At 35.7% G+C, this 23,785-nt stretch overlaps 1 protein-coding gene across 1 annotated transcript in view; it reads left to right on the forward strand.

The window, feature by feature from the left end:
- The window catches only part of LRRIQ3 (leucine rich repeats and IQ motif containing 3), a 79,796-nt gene that overhangs the window by 21,558 nt on the left and 34,453 nt on the right, over window positions 1-23,785 (forward strand). The window contains exon 6 of the mRNA XM_084872820.1: window positions 10,572-10,725. Coding sequence (XP_084728946.1) covers window positions 10,572-10,725 — 154 coding nt within the window. The remainder of the gene's footprint in view (window positions 1-10,571; window positions 10,726-23,785) is intronic.

Raw genomic sequence — 23,785 nt, forward strand, 5'->3', positions numbered from 1 at the left:
CTAGGATATTTGCCCATGCAATGGTCATCACATGCTTTTATTATCACAAGCACTTACCATACTGTGTTGCAGATGTCTGTATAATTACATCTCCAGATGTACTGCACACTCCATATCTCTAGCATATACCATAATGCTTGATACATGGTAGGTGCTCAAAAATATTTGCTTAATAGATGATACATAAATAATTGGAGAGATTATGGAAGCTAGAACCAGAAAAGCATTTTTGGATTCATCTTTGGGAAAGCAAAACCAGAAAGAGCTTGGAAAAATACAAAGCTACCCTGAAAGGTGCCTGTGATTCCTAAAGGTCCAATCAATCAGTGTTCTCATCTATCTATTTCTAGCTATGAGAAATGTCTCTCATGCCCCAGTGTTTTGCACCTTGCTTGAAATTTGTTCACTTAAACTGCTTGACATTTTATATAGAGCTTTTAAATTTTATATACTGCCTGACTTTAGAAAATTATTATGATTACTGTTATCATTTTTAAAGTCATAGTATTTTGATATGGGGGTCTGAGGAAGGTACTCTTACTTTTAGAATGAAGTGTTGTGCTAGATTGGCAGCTTTATAAACGTAAGTAAGGGCAGCTATTGAGGTAATAGGGAGGATTATTGTTTGGGTCAATGTGATATAAAAAATACAAAAGAATGGAAAAACTTAGGAAACAAATATTGAATGTGTGGTATATGCCAAGTACCATATTAGATACTTTCGTACATTTTACATTATTTAATACCTTGGAACTTTTAAGTTTGTCTATATTTTCTGTTTTGTTGATGAAATATTAAGAATTTAACTTGGTTGAGAATGTAGGTTATTTGTCCAATATGAGACAGCTATTTATTTATGTTTAGGACATTTGTAGTCACACATAAAGAGATGAAACTGTGTATGTTAAAAATGCAAATGTCAGGTTTGCCATATCCCAAATTGTATTCTCTCTTTTCCACAGCCCTGGAATCAGTTATTTTCCAAAGATCCCTATGCTGTATACTAGGGAATGGTATTTGGAAACCAAAATCATGGAACTAGATGTGTTCCTTGCTTATGGGGTGTCATGATTCATAGGTCATTTCACTAGACTGAGTAGAAAATGGATTATTATTTTCTTCCTTGTGAATTCATACTGATACCTCCAATGCTAATCCAACACCAAGGGTTCCTCACTGCTTACCCTTATTTCCATGTTATATTTCCCTTCTTATACCATGTAAATTCTGATTGCCAACATTGCAAATAATTTTACTTATTATCTTAACAAGTTAAGCGTCAAGTCTGATTTGTCTTCCTTTCCAGAAAGAATAGTGTCAGTCACTGGTGATTGACATGGTAATTAACATGTTAATCCTAATGATTAAAGTAGTTTTACAATCATTATACATCAACTACTATCAACCAGAAACACCCTAGTGGAATTACTATTTTCTATATATAATAGTATCTTATATAATAAAAGCCCAGTAACCATAATGGTATAACGACCAGAACAACCACTCGACCAGTCACTGTGAGGTGCATTGACCACCTCTCAGTCCCTCCCTCTGGCCTACAGGCTCTCACTGCTGGAGAGTGAACAGGGAACCCGGGTGGGTGACGGTGGGGCAGAACTGGGGACTGGCAAGCAGGCAGAATGGCCTCTTGCCCCCGTCCCAGCCCACAGGCCCCAATCACTGCTGGATGGTGAACAGGGAACCACAGGGAACCAATATGGGTAGTGGCGGGGCAGGACTGGGGACTGGCAAACAGGCAGAAGGCAGACCTCTTGATCCCTCCCCCCAGCCCGTGGGCTCCGATCAATCACCACATGGCGAACAGGGTGGGTTGCAGGTGTTGGGCAGTACTGGGGACTGGCAAGAGGGTGGAAGAGGGCCCAGTCACAGGCTAGGCCTAGGAACCCTACCAGCACATGATTTTGTGTGCGCTGGGCCTCTAGTATAATATAACATTTTATATAATGGTACAGTAGCTTTGTATATGACTTTACAAAAATAATATGTCTTTACTGTTACTAAATCATTTTTATTGCAATATACTTTTTTCATGTTTAAAATGTTAAATATAATTAGCTCACTCAATCCTCATGTGAGATAGATATAATTATTTCATAGGTACTATAAGAGACAGACTGAGGATTAATAATAAAAAAAAAGGTAGATGAAAAAAAGAGAAAGTACTACATTTACTTATTTAACACAAATATAATATGAAGAAAACTAAGGCATTTATTTTAGTAGTTGAATATCTCCCCAAACTCTTTATCCCATCTAATAAAAGAGTAATATGCAAATTAACTACCACCCCACTACACCCACAAGCCACACCCGGAGTGAGTATACAAATTAACCCAACCAAGATGGCTGTGGCCATGAAGTGAGCAAGAGGCTGAGGTTTCCTTGGTAATGGAGGAAGCCAAGCTTTCAGCACACCCTGGCCAGTCTAGGCCTCCACTCAAGGACACAAAGTTTCAATTACAAAAGATAAATAAATTTCAACAAAAATGGCCGCAGCCACAGAGCTGGAAAGAGCAGGAGGCTTGAGTTGCCCTCGGTGAAGGAGGAAGCCAAGCTTTCCACACACCCTGGCTGGCCTAGGTCTTCACTCAAGACTACAAAGTTTCAATTATAGCAGATAAATAAATCCCAACAAAAATGGCTGCAGCCATGGAGCAAGCAGGAGGCTTGGCTCTACTCAAACTACAAAGTTTCAATTATAGAAGATAAATAAATCCCAGATACCAGGGCCTCCGCTTGGGTCGCTGGGGGGCTTGGCTGGCCTGCAAACCACCACAGGCTTTAAGGGAACTCCCACCCTGATCCAGGACACCCTTCAGGACAAACCAGCTAGCCCCCACCCATGCACCAGGCCTCTATCCTATCTAATAAAAGAGTAATATGCAGATTGACCATCACCCCAACATATAAGATGGCTGCCCCCATGTGGATCCAAGATGTCAGCCACAAGATGGCCAGCAGGGGAGGGCAGTTGAGAGGGAGCAGGCCTTCAAGGGAGGACAGTTGTGGGCAATCAGGTGAGCAGGGGAGGGTAGTTGGGAGGGACTAGGCCTGCAAGGGAGGGCAGTTGGGGGTGGCCAGGACTGTAGGGGAGGGCAGTTAGGGGCAAACAGGCTGGTAGGGGAGCAGTTAGGCATCAATCAGGCTGGCAGGGGAATGTTTAGGGGCTGATCAGGCTGGCATGTAGAAGCAGTTAGGAGCAATCAGGAATGCAGGTAGGCGAGCAGTTGGGAGCCAGCAGTCCTGGATTGTGAGAGGAATGTCTGACTGCCTGTTTAGGGCAGTTGGAACATCCCTGGATAATTCCCAGATTGGGGAGGGTGCAGGTAGGGCTGAGGGACACACACACACCCCCGTGCACAAATTTTGTGCACCGTGCCTCTAGTATTTATATATCTAATAGTAGGCCTAATAGGTAGCATCAGTGTCAGATAGAGAGATTATAATATGCTTGCTGTAGTTTTCTGGTTGCATGTTGATGAATAGCTCATTAGTTAAAATTCCTTTCATAAAATAATTAAAGCAAGTACTTTTCTTATCTTTCCTGCGTAATAATTTGGAAAATTATAGGTTATGTTGCATCTAGAGTTCTTATCTGCAAACAATAGAAGCTAAATCTAAATGACTGAGGGAATAATGTAGTTTGTTGGAAGTTTATTCTGGAAGCACACAGAATATTCAGGAAGCCACAATAATTGGACTTGAGAAATAAGTAGCAATGAGAGGCAATGCAGAACCATTACTCCACAGAGAAAGAGTTTGCTTAGGGAGCATCCATTTACTAACTTATGACACCTGTCATTCTGCTGCAATTGTCCTTGGGCTTTTGGGTCATTTCTAAAAAAAAAAAAAAAAAAAAGTGTAAATTCAGGGAGAAAGCATTAAATAGGCTGATGCCAAGTTATATGACAATGTCTTAGGGAAATGAAAAAGGAAGTATCTGTTCCCTTAAGTCAGCCATATATTTGAGATAACAATATATTAATACAGGCAGGCAGAATGGCAGGGTCTTCAGGTACTATGCAGCTTCACTAAATGCACTTTAAATTCATTTTGGTTTGCATAGCCATCTATCTATATATAAAAGCCTAAGTGACCTAATGACCAGTCGCTGTGATGCACACTGTCCACCAGGGGGCAGACGCTCAATGCAGAAACTGCCCCCTGGTGGTCACTGTGTTCTTCCAGCTGGAGTGCCACTCAGCTGATCTACAGGCACCAGATGCAGGGATCATGGCTGGCCGCTGCAGCCCAGAGACCACAGCAGAGGGCAGCTAGCCTACCAAGCAGCAGCAGTGGCAGTCACAGCAGGGCCAGGATGAGCAGGAGTGGCATGCAGGAGCAGCAGGTGGCTTTGGATTGCCGATAGCCCCATCCCCACAGGCTATACTGAGGGATCCCTCTGGTGCACAAATCTATGCAGCAGGCCATTTGTATAATTATAATAGGCAAGACTAATATGTTTTCTAGGACCTCTAGAATATTTTTGTAAGTTACAAATTTCTTATTTTAAATTTAATTCACAATTAAGTTTGTACATGTATAAATCTATATCCAAATATGTATACATGCACTTGTTTTCTATTCTTCTCCAAATGTCTATAAGGAAGCATGGGAGAAAAAAATGTTTGTGTGTGTGTGTGTGTGTGTGTGTGTGTACGTGTGCGCGCACACGGTCATTCACATACGAATGTTTCAGAATATGGTATAGATCAAGGATGCTTGTGGGCACAATCCAACATGGCTTGTTACAAAAGAAGAATGCTTTTTTATATTTTTTAAGAATTTTAAATATATAGAAGAGTGTGCAACACAACCAAATATATACTGCAAGAATCTAAAATATTTACTCTCTGGCTCTTTATGGAAAAAGTTTTAGATCGTGACATAGAAGACTATGCAAAATACAAGGATAAAATTTCTATTTTAATTGAATTTTGATGTGATGGATAATTTTGTTGCTGGTTTTGTTATGTATGTTACTAGTTTTTGAGTAGAATTTAAACTTTGCTTGGAGCAGTGCTCAAGAAAGCAAGAAAAACTTTTCCTCCTAATTTTTAGGTTGCTAGAAAAATGTCAATTTTCTTGAACTATAAAATTTATATGAAGGATAAAAGTGGATAATTATAAATAAAACTACAGAAATTTGTTGTAGGTAACTTACGATATAATAACTAACTTTGAAATCTATACATATTGTTAATTGCCCCGTAATTATTTGATATATGAATATCCTGGAATCATGACAAATGTTTGCAACTAAGTCTCCCTGTGAAAGAAAAAGATGTTGATTATAATCTAGGGAATTAGACTAGGTTGCAACTGAGCTACCAGTTGGTTCGTCGAATTTAAGGGCAACTTACTAGGAGGAAAAGAGAACAAACAAGATTTATGACCTGGAGATTATTGTGCTAAGCAAAATAAGTCAGTAAGAGAAAGACAAGTATCATATGATCTTACTCATATGTGGAACCTGAAGAAAAAAAAATAAACTTATGAACAAAATAGTTCCAGATACATAGAAACATGGAACAGACTGATGAATCTCAGAGGGAAGGTGGGGGTGGGAAGTTGGGTGGGGAGTGATTAATCAAAGAACTTATATGCATATATGCATAACCCATGGACACAGACAATAGACTAGTATAGTGAAGGCCTGGGGCAGGGTGGGGAGGCTAGAAGATGTCAAAGAGGAACAAAAGGTACATCTGTATTATTTTCAACAATAAAGATACAGCCGAAACCGGTTTGGCTCAATGGATAGAGCGTCGGCTTGGGGACTGAAGGGACCCGGGTTCGATTCCGGTCAAGGGCATGTACCTTGGTTGCAGGCATATCCCCAGATGGGGTGTGCAAGAGGCAGCTGATCAATGACTCTCTCTCATCGATGTTTCTAACTCTCTATCTCTCTCCCTTCCTCTCTGTACAAAATCAATAAAATATATTAAAAAAAAAAAAGATGTTTACAACATTTAAAAAAAAAACAACAATAAAGATACATACATACATACATACATCAATAAAAGATTTACTAACTTGAAGGTCCCCTGAAAGGGTAAAGAATACATAGGTCATAGTTGATTCTAAGACAAAATCTTTGAACATTAACATCTATGAATGCATTCTTTTTTATATATATACTATTAAATCTCTACTAGTTTTTAAATGGATATGAATTATCAAATAATACTCAACATAGGAATATCAAAATGTATATGATGCAGGATATTACTAGCCTCATTTCAAATTATTCACATAAAAGATTTTCTTTATTAGAATTTTATAATGTACCCAATGTGATTTTATAATATAAAAGCATTAGAGGCAACTTTTCAGTAATACATCTTTTATTTGGATGGTAATTGACTGTTACATGCAGTGTACATTTTGAGTCCTTATTTTGGAATTATGAAAAGGATATTATAATATCTATTATTTTTATAGTAAATTATGTAATTTTGAATGCTGATCTTGTTCAATAGTGACTACATTATTTATATATAATAAAGATTAAGTTAATTCCTACCTAAGAAATTAAGTATATCGAAATAGAAGTAGCACACATTTCTTTCAAAGTAAATCTATTTTAAACTTTTTAAAAAATATATATTTTATTGTTTTTTTACAGACAGGAAGAGAGAGGGATAGAGAGTTAGAAACATCGATGAGAGAGAATCATCGATCAGTTGCCTCTTCCACACCCCGTACTGGGGATGTGCCCGCAACCAAGGTACATGCCCTAGACCGGATTCGAACCTGGGACCTTTCAGACCGCAGGCCGATGCTCTATCCACTGAGCCAAACCGGTTTCGGCTAAAGTAAATCTATTTTAAATGATATATTTAGATAAACATTCCTATGAAAATATTTGAGTAAGGTGAATTTGCCAGATATAAATAATTTAAAATAAAATCTATCTTTGCATATGGTTTGGGTCGTTAATCATAATCTGTAAAGATAAGGTGCAGATTCAAGCCAGTGTTATCTAAAATTTGCAGCTTTAAAATTAAGTTTAATACTCTTTTGGAACACAGATGTGCTTTCCTCTACTATTTGCTAAACAAAAATATAATCTTTGTTGAAATATTATTAAATGACTGAAAATATTTTATGATTGTGTAAGCAATTTAATAATTTAACAAATAAAATAAATTGTATCTGGTCTTATAATACCTTTCTGAGTTTAATAATGCCTCTACTTGTCAGAATTAGACTGAATCATTTATTTTTTTTAAGTTTACACAGAATAATTTTAATTTTACTAACACTTTACAGAACGCTTTGATTTTTTTGAAACTCAGAATTAAAAAAAAATAGACATGCCTTAGTCTTTTTAGAAACTAGTTTTTCATTTTTGAAGCAGAATATTTCGTATGATTGTTTTCGTTTAAAATGAGTGAGCTTCATAGATACACAAACAAGCTTTAGTGCCATCTTCTTGTCTTCATTAGATTCATTAGCAAACTAATGGCATACAGAGGTGAATAGACTCATTCTAACCTTGTGTGGTTCTTCCTGCACTTGGGGCAGGAGCAGCACAAACATCCATAAACAGAATTCAGCAAATGTAATAATAGTCTTGTTTCCTGGGGACCATGCCCTGGTGATTTAAGCTCTCATGGCAGGATCACTCCTTCTGCCTTCTCTTTCAGATGAGGACAGTACTGACTCTCTTCAGCCTTTGTTACCATTCCAGAAACAAGTCTCCTTGAAATATATAGTTCAAAACAAATCACATGCAACACGTGGCACTTGCATTTAAGCTACTCTAACAGCCACCTTTGTGTCTGTGACCTATGAATTTTGACTGCCTACTTCAGAGGACAGTTTATTAAACAAAATCAGAAAGTCTCAATATAATGAATCATTTTCTTGGAGTAGACTGGATGTAGATGTAATTAACATTACTTATGAAATGTCAGAGAGTACTTTTAGGAGATCATGCCTGAACTGGAGCTTTAATAATTGGATCTGATTATCATATTTAATAGAATAACTAAGAACTAGTCATTTTTCTCTTGCTCTTTTCAAAATTTCCTTTCTTTGTTTTTGGATTTTAATAGTTTTTACTATGAGAGGTCTGGATATGGATCTTTGCACTTATACTTTTTATAATTTGTTGAGCCCTTAGATTTATAGATTAATGTTTTCTTTAGATTTCAGTCAGTTTTAGACATTAGTTCTAAAATATTTATTTTCTTCTCTCTTATTTTATCTGTTACTTTCATTATTCCTGTGTTGGTGGACTTAATGATACTTCACATTTCCTTGTGGGTCTAATAAGTTGTCTTCAATATTTTTCTCTCTGTCAGCATACTTTTTATCAACCTTTTCAAAATTTCTGATTTCTTTCTACCAATTAAAATCTGCTGTTGAATTACTTACTCAAACATTTTTAGTTAATATACTTTTTAATCGCAGAATTTTCATTTGGTTCTTATTTAGTAATTTCTGTGTACTTGGATAATCTGTATTTGAGAAGACATAATTATTATACCTCTCTTTACTTATTTAAGGTTTATTTCCTTTAATTATATTTATAATATCTACTTTGAAGCCTTTATCTGTTTTGTCTGTCATCTGTGCCCTTTCAAAAGCAGTTCCAAAAGCCTGCTCTTTTTATCTGTCTAGTTTACACTTTTTCTTTGCCTGTCATCTTTTTTTGTTGAAAACTGGACAGTTTAGATAGCATATTGTAACAACTCTGGATACTGATCTCTTCACCCAGGACTCGTTTTTTGCTTGTTAATTTATTTAATGACTAGGTGGACTATTTTAGTGAAGTCTATTTCCCCCCACACTGAGCAGCCTGTGATACTGCTTCTTAGCGTGCACACCCTTGGCCAGGTGCAGCCACCCGTGGGGTGATAGTAGCTGTAGCAGTGCTCTCTTTGACTATTTTTTTTTTTCTGATTTCTCTGTTAAGCTCTTTGAAACCTTTGACATCACAACTGTTATTAGCCTCCACTAATTGCCAGCTGATTTCTCTACGGTTTTCAAAAATATTTTGAGAAATTTCTCTATATCCGATCCTTTAAAAAAGTAAATTGAAAAATATCTTAGAAAATCTAATGTAGGCAAGAGTAGCTTAGAGGTCTTGGGCTCTCCTCCTCTTCTCAGCCCTTACTTGTAGGGTAGAAGCTCTCACCAAGTTCAAAAGGTAGAAAATAGTAGAGTGCTGATCACCAGTGCTCTCAGCAAGTAGAGAACAAGTATAATTATATTATACACTAGAGGCCCAGTGCATGGAAATTCATGTAGTGGAGTGGGGGTCCCTCAGCCCGGCCTGCCCCCTCTCACACTCTAGGAGCCCTCAGGGGTGGGGGGCAAACTGGCCATCAGAAAAGGCAATGCCCCCATCACACCTCTGCTGTTGTCACTGCCAGCATTGCAAGCCTTGGCCGGCCCTGGTTACCTGAGCTTCGGGCTGGCCCTGGGTGCCTGGGCAGCCATTATCCGAGGCTTGCCTGTGCCTCAGGCTGGTCCTAGGCAGCTGGGGGAGCTGAGGGGATTAGGGGACTCAGTTCCTGGTGCCCAGTCCCTGGTGGAGCTGAGAGGACTGGGCGCCACCATCTTGTGGCTATGGGCACCACCACCTTTGAGGGTCTGACAGTCAATTAGCATAATCCCTCCTCATTGGCTGTGGGTCCTGCCAGCTTTGTGAGGATTTGATGGTCAATTAGCATATTTCCTCTTTATTAGATAGGATAGTTAAGAGAACTGTAAACTATCTTGAAGTTGACCAAAGAGAACCAGGAGAAAAGACAGCTAAGAAGAACTCTTTTAGGATCAGAGAAAACATTTTTGCAAAAGGCTGGAAGTTTATCACATTAAAAATCTTCACTACTTATTATGATATTAGTTTGCTTAATCAATTTATCAGGTAATATTTACATAAACCATAAGATTAAAGTTAGCCTCACTTATTTCTTTCAACTTTTTAAAGTGGGACTTATAGAAAATTTAAAATTATTTTGTGGCTTACATTATATTCTATAGAATACTATTACTCTACAGTAATTCTCCTAAATGGAAATGAAAATAACTTCTTCATTGGAAAAAATAAAGATAGGTTAATTTATATTTTTCTGGATAATTTAGCCATGTTCTTTCTGCCATCCTATATAATAAAGAGCTAATATGCTAATTAGATCAGATGGCAGAACAAACTTTCAGAAAGACCTTCCAGAGGACCTTCTGGAAAGATCAGTGGTGGGGGATGGGGCTGCAAGGCATTAGGGGCTGTGAGGGCCTAGGCAGATGCAGCTGAGAGGGCGTACTCTTGTATGAATTTCATGTATTGGGCCTCTAGTTAGATCATAAAATGCAGAGTAGGATATAATTGTTTATGGATTCAAATCACTACAGATTTCTCATCACTCATTTATCTCATAATAAATGTTGGTGGAAAATCTTAGTTCCTAAATAGTTTAATGTATTATTAAAATAAACATTACATTAAATTTACCACCATGTTTTCTAAGATGTATTTTCATTCTCTTTATTTTGGTTAAAATATTAAATGATTACTTTCCCCCTTTATTATTCAGCCTTGTGTCTTTGTATAGAAAACGTAAAGAAAAATTTATTAGAGAATGTAAAAAAAAATGGGCTGACAAACACAAAAGCTATGAAGATAAGATTTTTAAGGATCTTATTAAGCCTGAAACAATTAAAACAAGAAAGCCTGCACGAAGGAAACATGTAAGTTGAATGAATTTATTACTTTTCTTTTAAATATTTTTATTGAAGATAGTATAATTTTTGTAACATTTTAAGGAAAATATATTGTATCATATTGTTAATATTCTTCTTGTGATTTTCTTGATAAGAGAAAAGTCATATAATAATGTAGTACAAAAGTAATTTTGTGATATATTAATTATACTTAACACAGCCATTTTATAATGTATGCTTTGTGTATGTATTTCTCTTGTGAATTATAAGTAGATGTTAATAGTAGTATAAAATTACTTCTTAGTAGTTTAAAATATAAATATTTAGTTTATTAAAGGCTTATAATTCCGCATAATATTAATTCACTATTTGATTCTAAATTATGTACTGCTTTGAGGACACAGTGGAAATAGAAACATATTTATTGAATGCTTGCTGTGTACCAGGCACCGCGCTAGATATATTTCCTGTGATATGTAATTTATTTTCCACAATACTGTAAGGTTGGTATTTTTTTATCTCATTTTTATAAACAGGAAAATTAAGTCTAAGAGGAGTTTGTTAATTTACCAAAGCTACACAATTAAATAACATTGCTGGGACTTATCTTCAGATCTCCTGACACCAGAGTTTATGCTTTTGGTTTTGAATTGGACATTAGGTAATAGTAGAAATGAAGACAATATTGTAGTATAATTAACAAAAATGAACTTTTCATAATTTGTAAAGCAACTGTGTGATAAACTTGTTTAGATGTGAACTTTTCCTAAATGGCCTGAGCTACAAATATTTTTATTATACTAACATTATTGGGAGGGTCTATCAAAAGGTCCAGGCTGTCATTAGTCTGATTTAATGTAATTGAGGACATGTGTTCTAAATATAGCAGAGAGATATCCTCAAGCCCTTAAATCTCACAAATTATTCATTTAATAAAAACATAGTTTTAAAAGGCGAATGCATCCTACTCAAAACTTTTCCCTCATGAGCACTCAGTGCTAACTACATTAATGTGACCCAGATGATAGTATGCTTTATTAAACTATAAAGTTCATGTGAAGTGTCTTTTGGCCCTCTATGTAGAATATAAACTTATTTATTTTAGGCATGACACTTGCTTTTTATATGCTTTAAACAGAAGAGTCTTTCACTGAATATTATAACCAATTTGGATATTGATGATAACCAATTTAGAAAGACTCATATACAAAGATGTGTATATATACATACACACATATCCATATATTACATATATCCATATACATAAATGTAGGTTATGTTATGGCAAGTGACTATTATGGGCATCAACAGGAGTAAAATATTCATATTATAAAGATTACTAGAGGCTTGCTGCATAAAAATTTATGCACTGGAGGTGAATCCTTCAATCTGGCCTGCCTCCTCTCACAGGGGCAGAAGGTGATTGGTGATCAGGGGAAGGCGACACCTATTCACACTTCTGCTGCTGCCACTGCTGGCAGCACAATCCTCGGCCAGCCCTGGTTACCTGAGCCTCAGGCAGCCCTGGGCAGCTGGGCAGCCACCATTCAAGGCTTGCCTGCACCTCAGGCCAGCCCTTGGTGGCTGGAGGGCTTGCGGGAATGGGGGACTCTGGAGGCAGGTCACAGAATGGCCTTGCCGTGTGCCTGCTGCCCTGGCAGGACTGAGGGGACTGGGCTCAGCCATTTTGTGGCTGTGGATACCACCTTCTTTGAGGGTGTGGCAGTCAATTAGCATATTCCCTCTTTACTGGCTAGGCTAGGAGCATCTTTGATGGCGGGACAATTAGCATATTTCCTCCTTATTGGCTGTGGGTGGTGCCATCTTTGGACAGCTTGAGGGTTAATTAGCATATTTCATCTTTATTAGATAGGATATTATATAATATCTATGCAGTTATATAGAATATATCATTATATATTGGGATTTAGAAGTGTTTTGAATGTTATGAATATTTTGGTAAAATATATTAATTATTTTGAGAAATTTCTAAAGTTCATTGGTGTTATTGATGCTAACATTATTATTGTCATTTTTATTAACAACTATTTATTTATATTTTATAAATATTTATAAAATATAAATAAATGCTTTTTCATTGTTTATATCTATCATTAATAGAACATTATAGAAGTTATCTTCAGCTTAATTTCTTAAAGTAATTGAAATGAATTTTAATTATAATATTTATCTCCAAATACTTTGTATAAAATTGTTGATTCATCTTCTGCTAGTTTTATTAGTACTCCCCTCTTCAGCTCACTTATTCTTTAACTGTTTTTATTGCTCATATATCCAGTCTTTATTAAAAACTATACTGAGATAATTGATACCCTACAATGCTTAAGAGAGAACCTAGGATCCAAGAACTTTGAGTTAGGGAGTAGGTAAAAGGGAGGAGGTGAGAAAAGATTGCCATTGAATATTAGGAGCTCATTTTACAAAAAGATGACATTATTAAAGTAATGAAAAAGGATTAGTCAAGAACAGAATTCAAGTTTTAATGTTTAGTAAAAGTGTTCAATGGTTAAATCTGCTTCTATTTTGGGATGAAGGGTTTTGTATAAAGGGTTTATAACTTCTTATATTCATGGAAAGAGCCAGAGGAGTGAGTTCAAGTTGCATTCACTCAATAAATGTTGTGCATCAAAGCCAGAGTTCATAGAAACACCAGAGTTTATGATGCAAGAATAAACTTTAAATGAGATATAGAACCAAAAAGAAGGAGCTAAGAGGAAGGACTCTGAAAAACTTGTTCAGAATGGAAAAAAAATTAAGGATCTGAAATAATCACTAGAAATATTATTTTCATATATGACTTACAGTTATTGGTCAAATGATGGTTGCACCTCTTATAGAATAGTCTGACATAAATATAGAATTATGGTGGTAATATGACCACCATAATTCTATATTTTAAGGAAACTTGTGTATTATTATAATGGCTTTCAGGGAAATATAGAAGCTAAATCTAGATTATTATTGATTTTGCTGACATCCAAGATTATTTGAAATCTGCTTTGGCATAATCAACACTTTTCCTCAAAGGATACCGAGGAGAAGATATGTACAAGGAGTAATAGCAAACAAAGCAGTTACTCACTGGGACTTTGACCTAAAATTTCATTCTAATTTTTTAGTAGACTGGGCTAGACTTTTAGATTTTCTTTTTTATCTGTTCTTTGTTAGCTTGGATAGTCTCTTTTTACTTATTTCCTAAATTGCAACCATGAATTTTAGAAGGGATATTGTATGAGAAAAAGTCACACCCATTGGAGCCAAAAGGAAAGAAGTTCAGAAGGGTGTGGGAGGAAGCAATTTGCCATATATTTATCTCTGAGGCAGCTTAGTGGTTCTCTTTCCACCCACCCACACTCTCTTATCTGACACTTAAGCTGGTTTAGTCATATTTTGTTAGGAAGGAACAGAAAGAATGAAAGAGGTTAGAAGGAGTGTTGATCAGGAACCACTACGCCCTTTGTCTTGATACTTCTGGAGAGAGTGCATATGTTCTTCCTAGTCATCAGCAAAATAGGAAAGGGATCAACAGAGCAATCCAGTCCAATTTCTGAGGAAGGGATCTCTTACTTGGCACCACTTCTTAAACAGCGAGTGTTTACATCTTGTATTCCTTTATGGCATTGCATAGTTCCTGGAAATACCAGATATAATCTAATATGGCAGTTGCCTATACTAAGGTAAGACTTTCTTTAGAACTGTTGATTTGGTTTAATTCTAGCATGTTTTATTGATTTTTTTCCTTCCAAAGATTCATTTTTCTCATTACTAAAATTTTGCCATGTTTTTATAAAACAAAATAAGATTTTCTCAAATATAATTCTTCTGTGAATCCTTTCCATTAATTATTACTAAACATATTTTACTGAAGGTTTATAGATTTATTTTTTAAACCCAATGAACTTTTGGTATTTCACTATAATATACAGTAATTTTTTTATTAAAGGCTCAAAAATATAACCTAGCTTTTTTTTTGTATATACCAATCAGCTATTCATTCATGTTTTTCTTTTTAATTTTTTTTCTTTATTGATTAAGGTATTACATATGTGTACTTATTCCCCCATTGCCCCTCCCCCCATGCATGTCATCACCCCTCTGTTGTCTGTGTCCATTGATTATGCTTATATGCATGCATACAAGACCTTTGGTTGATCTCTCCTCCTTACCCCCACCCTCCACTACCTTTCCTATGAGGTTTGACTGTCAAATCGATGCTTTTCTGTCTCTGAATCTATTTTTGTTAATCAGTTTATGTTGTTCATTGTATTCCACAAATGAGTGAGATCATGTGACATTTATTTTTGTATGACTGGCTTATTTCACTTAGCATAATGCTTTCCAGTTCTATCCATGCTGTTGCAAATAGTAAGAATTCTTCCTTTTAGTATTCCATTTTGTAAACTTACCACAGTTTTTTAATCCACTTATCTGCTCATGGGCACTTATGGTGTTTCCAAATCTTAGCTATGGTAAAATGTACTGCTATGAACATGGGGGTGCATATATCCTTTCTGATGGGTATTTCTAGTTTCTTTAATTATAATACTTTTGCATGGCAAATACATGAGAGCATTGTCAAGATTTTTATAGTGCTATTTAAGTGTCAGAATGTTAGGTAATTATTCCTTTTTTTTCTGATAAAAAGAAACTATCAGAAATCATATTTACTTACATAAAAAAAAAATTCATTGTGGATAAAAAGATTATACCTGAGTTATTTATAATATAAATATGGAAATATTGCTTTCAGGAACCTCTATTTTGTATCATAGTTCACATAATCAGTTCTCTTTTTTATAGTTAACTGGAGGCCTGATGCACAAAATTCTTGCAAGGGGGTTGGCTCCCGCTGCACTGCTTCATCCAGCAGGTCATCTAAAAGGATGTCTGGTCTAATTAGCATATTACACTTTTACTGTTATAGATAAACATTATTTTTTAGAGCCCTTTCAGGTTCATAGCAAAATTAGTGGAAAGTACAGAGTTCTCAAGTATTCCCTGTCCCCACACATGCACAACCTTTCCTGCAGTGGTGCATTTTCTATACTTTATGATCCATCATTATCTCCCAAAAATCCAGAGTTTACATTAGGGTCTACTCCTGACTTGTACAGTCTATGAGTTGTGACAAATACATAATGACATGTATCTACCATTAGAGAGTATCATATAGAATAGGTTTATTGCCTTAAAAGTCCTCTGTTGCTCTTCATATTCATCCCTCCCTCCCCCTATCTCTTAGCAAACAACAATTCTTTTACTGTTTCCACAGATTTTCCTTTTCCAGAATGTCATATAGTTGGAATCATATATTTAGTTTGTATCCTTCTCAGATTGACATCTTTCACTTAGTAATATGTATCTAAATTTCCTCCATGCCCTTTTATGGCTTAATAGCTCATATTTTTAGCACTAAATTGTATTTCATTGCTACTGTTACAGGCACCTGTCACTGACACCAGAGAGTTGTTACCAGACAGAACAGCCCCTGAGTCAGTGGGAGAGGGCTGTCCCCAACCTCTATCCTTGTCTTCTCATATAAATGCATTTAGATGAGACCCTTCCTGCCTTGTGAAAAGCCAGTTCATCAAAGCAATTAAACATACACCTTTATTGAAAAAGCAAAAGCAAAGCAAGCAAACTTCCATGGCTCAGGAAGCATGGACAGGTTCTTGGCTAATCTGAAGAGCGAGTTGGGTGGGGTCAAAGGCATCATACACCCTCCTGTCCATAGACTTCAAAATTCCTCTGCTGACTATTTTGGTACAGATTAATCCTCAAGGTTCCTTTTTACTTTGCTGTGGCTTTCCCAGAATTCATGAAAAGCACCTGGCATCCTTGGCATTGTTGGATTCTCTGCTTAAGGAGTAAAACGACATTTTTTTTTTTTTCCTTTCTCTCATTAGGGAGGTTTTTTAACCATTTGCTCTGTGTCCTTGACTAAGGAAGATAATAGGTTTTGTTAATTACAAGCTGGCTGTAAATTGCCCACACTGTTTGGCCTTGTTTTAACTTTTCTGTCTCAGTTTCCCTATTCCTCCTGCCCTGTAATCCTATAACATTTTGCTCCTGCAAGGTAAACATCCTTGCAGTTTGGAGCTTGGCCTTTCTCAGCCCTGCAGTTATGTCTACACTTTCTTCTTCTTCTCCCCTCCCCCGCCCCCCCTTACCCAGTCTGCCTAACCCTGTCTAACTCCTCTTAGTACTACAGGTTATTTATTCATCTACCTATTGTAGGATATCTTGGTTACTTCCAAGTTTTGGCAATTATGAGCAAAGAAAGACAAGGGAACATGAATGCTGAATTAGATGGTAAGAGCATGTTTGTTTGTTTAAATGCCAAAATGTCTTCTAAAGTTGCTGTACCGCCGAAACCAGTTTGGCTCAGTGGATAGAACATAGGCCTGTGGACTGAAAGTTCCCAGGTTCGATTCCGGTCAAGGGCATGTACCTTGGTTGTGGGCACATCCCCGGTAAGGGGTGTACAGGAGGCAGCTGGCCTATGATGTTTCTAGTTCTCTATCCCTCTCCCTTCCTCTCTGTAAAAAATCAATAAACTATATTTAAAAAAAAAAATAAAGTTGCTGTATAGTTTTGCATTCCCCCAGCAATGGATGAAAGTTTCTATTCCTCCATATCCCCGCTGACATTTGCTGTTGTTAGTGTTGTGGATTTTGGTGAGTCTAATAGGTGTGCAATAGTATCTTATTGATGCTTTAATTTGCAATTCCCCAATGGCTTATTTTTATATGTGTATCTTCTTTGGTGAAGTTTAGTTTTCTTTTGATTATAGAAAAATGAGATGATGTATCACATTGTGAATGTGAGTAGCAGTGGAAAGAGAAAGATTCTCCTTCCTCAGGGCCCCTGCGTTGCACAGGGCACGGGTACGTTTACATCACAGTCTATGTGGAAGTCATTCCCTGGAGTTGTGTGGAGCTTAGCTTGCATAGGAGGACCAGGTGGCCCTGATTTTCTAAATCCAAGTACCTAATCATATTTGAAGGGTTTTTTGGTACCTACTTTAAGTTCAGGTAAATATGGAGGAAGAGGAAAGTATAATCAGCTCCATTTGCAAACCACAAAATATTGAATCTACTTTTGCCCTCTTTAACAGTAAATGATACTAAGGTTGATTGAGAACGCTGATCTTATATCACACTCAGGAGATGTAGAATGAGTCAGTCACCTCATTTTATTGTGAAGTGTTAAAAAAGAAAATTATGGGTAAACATTTTAAATTTTTAAAATTGTATTGTTTTGTGAAGTGAGAGTTCTTCCTTATACTGGAAACAGACCTTTCTTATCAATGAGCTTCTGGGATTTTGTTTTAACTTATAATTCTAAACAGGAAGCTTTGTAACAGTGTGCTTATATCTTCTCTAAAAATTGCTATTTGTTGTTCTCTGACAGTCATTTTGGGGACCCATCCCCAATGCAGTTCATTTCAGATGGGTATAGTTTTAAATATGTAGACCATTCTTAGCACTGTTAAAAACTCTAAGGCCTTAATAATTGAAGTCAAGCAAGTTCTATGCTGAAAGGGAACTTGTAGGGGAAGGGAAAATACTAGGAAACATTCACTGGGTAGGGACTGATTATGTAAAGTGTGGAATTGAGAGGAGTATACAAATTCAGATTAGTCTGTTTTCTGCCGCTAATGGGGTTCATGAAAGAAATTGGAGTTGTCCTGAATACTAAGCCTTTTGGGAAGTAGTGGCTTTTAATGTGGGGTAGAAGTATGAGATACTTATCAGAAGTGTTTATAAGGGCAGATACTAGGGCTACCAGAAGCTAAGAATAATTTAATTTATGTTTAATTCATCCTTTTTAAAGTGATCCTTAGAAGCAATAATGATGGCTTAGAACTACAGCTGTTGCTTAATGACCTCAGCAATGCAAGAAGAGCTAAACTTAGCCATTTAATAATGTTTTTCAGGTATTTATTATGTGCTTTTTAGGTTTCAGGCCATATGCTCCTCATTGACAGGAAAAATAAAATAGAGTCTTTTCCCCTCAGTAAAATATTTTACTGAGGCTAAATGGAGAAGACTTGGAGCTAGATGAATGAAACTCGGACTGAAGCAAACAAGGATGGTATTAGTTACCATTTATAGATGCTCAGATGCAAGGAATGCAGTTAGCTGCCAACTCCAACTGTTAGTTTTCTTTTAGGGTCCACCTCTGGTGTCAAGTTGAGGTCACACTATTCTCTAGGCACCCTCCAGCAATTCCTGAGTAAGGCAGAGCAATTTCTCTGGCCATTTCTGCTCAGTGTGGGACTTGCAGATAGACAAACTTTGCTCCAGGGTTTGTGGTTGGTTTGCTCTCATTCCTCCATTTTCCTATAACCTGTGTACTTCCCAGTAAACCTTTTGTGCACTTAACTATGTTTTGATATCTTCATTCTGGAAAAAACAACCTGTGACACCATTTATTCTGCTTAGCTCCATAGATGTGGTTAGGATGGATTTGAAACCAAGCAATTGTACAATTAGTTTTGAAAAGCAGAAGGGAGATGTAGATTAATACATAATCTTAGATACAAAACTGTGGGGTTGTCAAGGTCAAATGAGAGATCACTAGAAAAAGAACACTGAGTAGGGGATTTACATAATAGCAAAACACATTGGAAAAGATAAAGAATTAGGAAGTGTAATTTGCTCATAATAATACTCCACAAATACTTTGTTCATTGAGGTGAATAAAGGAAAATTAAATTACTTAAACTCAGATATAAAAATTAGGAGTTACAAGGGGGATATAAATTTTGCTATATGTTAATTATATTGCTATCTTTTTAACATCTTTCTATATGATATTCTTCTTGAGTCTACTCAATCAAACACAATATCTTTTTTTGGTTAATCCTTACCCAAGGATATTTTTTCATTTTCTTTTTGGAGAAAGTGGGAGGGAGGGAGGGAAGCAGCAGGAGGGAGGAGAGAGAGAGATAGAGACATGTGAGAGAGACACATTGATTGACTGCCTCCCACATGCTCCCAACCTGAGCACTGTTTTATATCACTGATAGACCATGTGTTATTGTGTAAATTTCATGGCCTTTATAATCACAAAATTAGCTTTACCGGTATACTTTTAGGCAATAGATATATATTCACACATGTTTATACATATACTCTAATTTCAGTGCTCTTTTTACTTCAGCATACGATGAGCAAATCAAGAGTGAGTGGAATCTTTTATTCTTTAGGAATTTCTGGTTTAGATGAGGTAATATAATAATTATCAATATATCTTCTATATTTAAGCACCATGTGTGTGGTCAAACATACAAATAATTGAATGTTAAAAAATAAAATATCGAAAGTAAAATTTAAAACACACACACACACGTACACACACACACACACACAAACCACACAAACAAACAACAACAAAACAACTTCTTGACCAAAGCTATGAAGGTGAGAATTAGTTTGGTACATGTATGAATGGAAAATACATCATCCTAACTATGCTAAGAGATTTGTGAGAGGAATTATGGAAACTGAAGTTGGATAGGGCTGTTAATGAACATACTAATTTTTGCTTGAGGGATTAAGATTATTATTTGACTAGAGGCCCAGTGCACATGAAATCGTGCACAAGTAGCTTGCTTCCCTTGCCTCACCTGGCCAATCCGTCCTCTGTGGCTCATAGCCCTCTGCTGCTAGTAGCTTGCACCTTGCCTGCCTGCCATGAGAGCCATTGCTCATTTGGTCATGACAGTGTTATGGCATCATGGCCACAGACCTTTTATTAGTATAGATATGAAAAAGTATGCATTTAATTTAGTGAATTTATGCATATTACATTATTTAAAATTAAGATACATTTTTTTATTCAAAGTTTTGTAAAGGATGGTGGTTAACCAGATGTTAGGATGATTATTTAATTGTTTTATTTATAATATAAAGGAGAGAGTAAAGGGTGGAATCTTATACCATAAGCCTAAAGTTTTCTAGGTAGTGAAATTTTATAATTGATAAGAGAATGTAGGAAGGTTTCCAGAGTCTAGATGAATGATAATAATAGAGGCTATAGATTTCAGTAATTTATGGGCCTCTTAAAATTTTGTTTCAGTTTACCTTTTCAATGTTTTTTTCTTATTATTTTATAAATAATACACTTCAGCTTGTTTAATATTTTTATATTTCTCTTTAATTTCTTTATTTATTATTATCTGTTTGCCCCATGTTTTTCTTATGTAAATAAAGTATTATATACCTTTTTACATCTGCCCTGTTTATTCAAAATGCTTTCCATTGAGCTAAACCTTCTGATAACATTACCGTTTTTTTTAAATATCACTCAAATTGGAACTTTAACATATATTTTATCTTGGAATTCATAGGAAATGGTATATTAATTGAAGCAAAATTGATTAGACAAGAAAGAATTTGGAAATTAAGTGGTTATAGTGATAGGAGCTAGCAAAGGGTGGCCAGTCTGGTAAGTACCTTCAAATTCAAGGAGTACTGTAAGCTCTATCCTCTGTCTATATGCTATCACCAATTGACCATTTGTACAATTTGTAGAATCATATGTACTTAGGGAAGAGGATATGAAAAGTATACCAACATTGAAATCTGGTCAAGTTGAGATTGAAAGTTGGGATTAATGTTGTCTCCCATCGGGTATCAAAACCTAGGAGCTATGTTTTAGTAACAAAACTTATACTAAAGACTGGATGGCTTGGGAAATAGCTCAAGGAAGATGTCCAGTTAAAACTGGGAAACATTGCAAAAACACAAAAGAGTGATGAATGATCAAGAATGAGATCAAAACTTAAATACCAGGATTTCCTTGCCCAGGTGGCCCAGGTGGTTGGAACATCATCCTATACATCAAAAAGGTTGCAGGTTCGATCCACAGTTGAGGCACATGTGGAAGGCAAGCTATTAATTCTTCTCTCTCACATCAGTGTTTCTCTCCCTCTGTCTCTCCTCTTTCTTTTCTCTCTCTAAAATCAATAAATGATGACATATCCTTGGGTGAGGATTGAAAAAAAAAACTTATTACCAGGATTAAGTGTTAGGCTATGAGCAAAGGAAATTAACAGGGAGCTCTTCGGGTAAGTACTGATCTGGAAAGGTTTATTGTCTCCAACTTTAGGCCTCAGAATTGGAAGGAGAGTAGAGTTTTTATGTTGGAGATTTAGTAGCTCCAGAGGAAGGAAAAGATAATTTCAGAAATAGAGCATTCTATATTACAAATAGCTCTTCCTGCATATTGTGAGAGATTCCAGTAGTATGATTAAGCTTGGTAAAAATAACTATATTTGATCTTGGTTACTATGAATCAGTCAGCTATTACTTGAGAGCATTGAATCTTTTTCATAGATAGGGATAATAAGATTAAAAAAAAGCCCTGCTATGGGTCCTCCCTCCAATGCTCCTGCATTTCAGCACATTACCTTCTTTCAACAATTATGCCATCAGACAATATCCATCTCAAAGTAAGCACTAAAATTTGTTCATTCTCCTAATGCCCAACCCCAAATATCCTTCCTGGAATCCGATCTTTACTTCCTTTTGTTTATAAATGAGATTATTTCAGCATTATACCTCATTATCTATTTTCCTCTCTGCTTCAATTTTCAGCATTAACTAAAAGGATAAAGTTGCTGATGAGACTCGGAACAAAGACTTGTTTTCTTTTAATATTCAGTGAAATTAATTTCTCTAATTAATTAGAATATTGCTGCTAATAGTTTTCTGGTATCTGTTTCTATTTAAATTTATTTGTGTCCTATTTCCTTTGAAGGTGGCTATTTTATGTGAATGATTTTTACTGTAGGAATGGATACTGCTTTACAGCAGGTTGTATTTTATTTGTTTTTGACACCTTTTACCCAGCACAGTGATATGCACATAAGAGGCACTCAACAAAATATTAATTTAAAATAATATTTATCACATTTATAATAAATATAGTTCAAACTCTAAGGTTATTTTGTATTTTTACTCATAACTCATGGAGTTATTTCCTGAAAATATTAATCTACTGTGATTCTATGAAAAGATAGCTAACACAATTCTTATTATTGAGATTTTTATATGTGGGAAGAGAAGAATCTAAAGACCATAGGTTAAAAATAACATGCAAGTAAAAAATAAAGCATAGAGTGTAACAGGATCTTAAAACATTATGACTATGTAAATAAAATGGATTTTCTTGCCGGTATTGTATTACTAGAACTCAGAACAACACCCTCAAAAATAGAAAAGGTAAAGAGGTTACTAGAGAAAGTAAAGGGGTTAATAGATACTGTGGCCATTATAATAAAATTTATTATCTCAGAAATTCTAGAGGCTAATGATATAAACAGACTAATAATGAATTATGTGGGTCAATTAATCATAAATAATTACTGGGTTATTTAAGAAAATAAAAATGTTGTGCTGCATAGCCTTAATTTTTCATAGCATGTTTCTTTAGCTACTATTAGCGGTAGGATACTCATATAAGGTAATTGTTCTTACACACTATGCCAAGTAATTTCCCCCACCAATTTTAGAAATTCTGATGTAGTCTTGAAAATACTAGTTCAGAGACACCATTAAAGTTTTATAAAAGATACACACTTTTTAAAAATTGGTGCAAAGTCTTTATGTTAGAAATAGTGTGTATTCTCAACTTCTAAATATTTATAGGAAATGCGTTTTCTTATTTTGCAAGGAAGATCTTAGTGGAGAATAGAGGTAGAATAAAATATGTAAAACCCATACCTTTCCTTTTTAGTTTCAACTTTTGAGTTCAGTGAAATGTGAAAAACCTATCATACGTGTTTTTAGATTTCTTCCTATCATATAGAGATCCATGATCATTAGAATTCATGAGCACCTAAATGCAAATCTGGAACTTACTGTCCTCAAGGCAAATGTAATGTTTGCTGACTATCATTAACTAATGGTACACCTCAAGAGTTCGACTGTATTTTTTCCATCTTTAAACTTGATTACTGTATTTTTATTCAGGGTAAAAAAAATTATGGGTCCATTTTCACTGAAGTGGGCTGGATTTATGTATGTATTCACCTCTCATCAGTGTCAAAAGGAAT

The sequence above is a fragment of the Pipistrellus hanaki genome (assembly GCF_964339955.1).
Source record: "Pipistrellus hanaki genome assembly, chromosome: 2".
NCBI classification, from domain to species: Eukaryota; Metazoa; Chordata; class Mammalia; order Chiroptera; family Vespertilionidae; genus Pipistrellus; species Pipistrellus hanaki.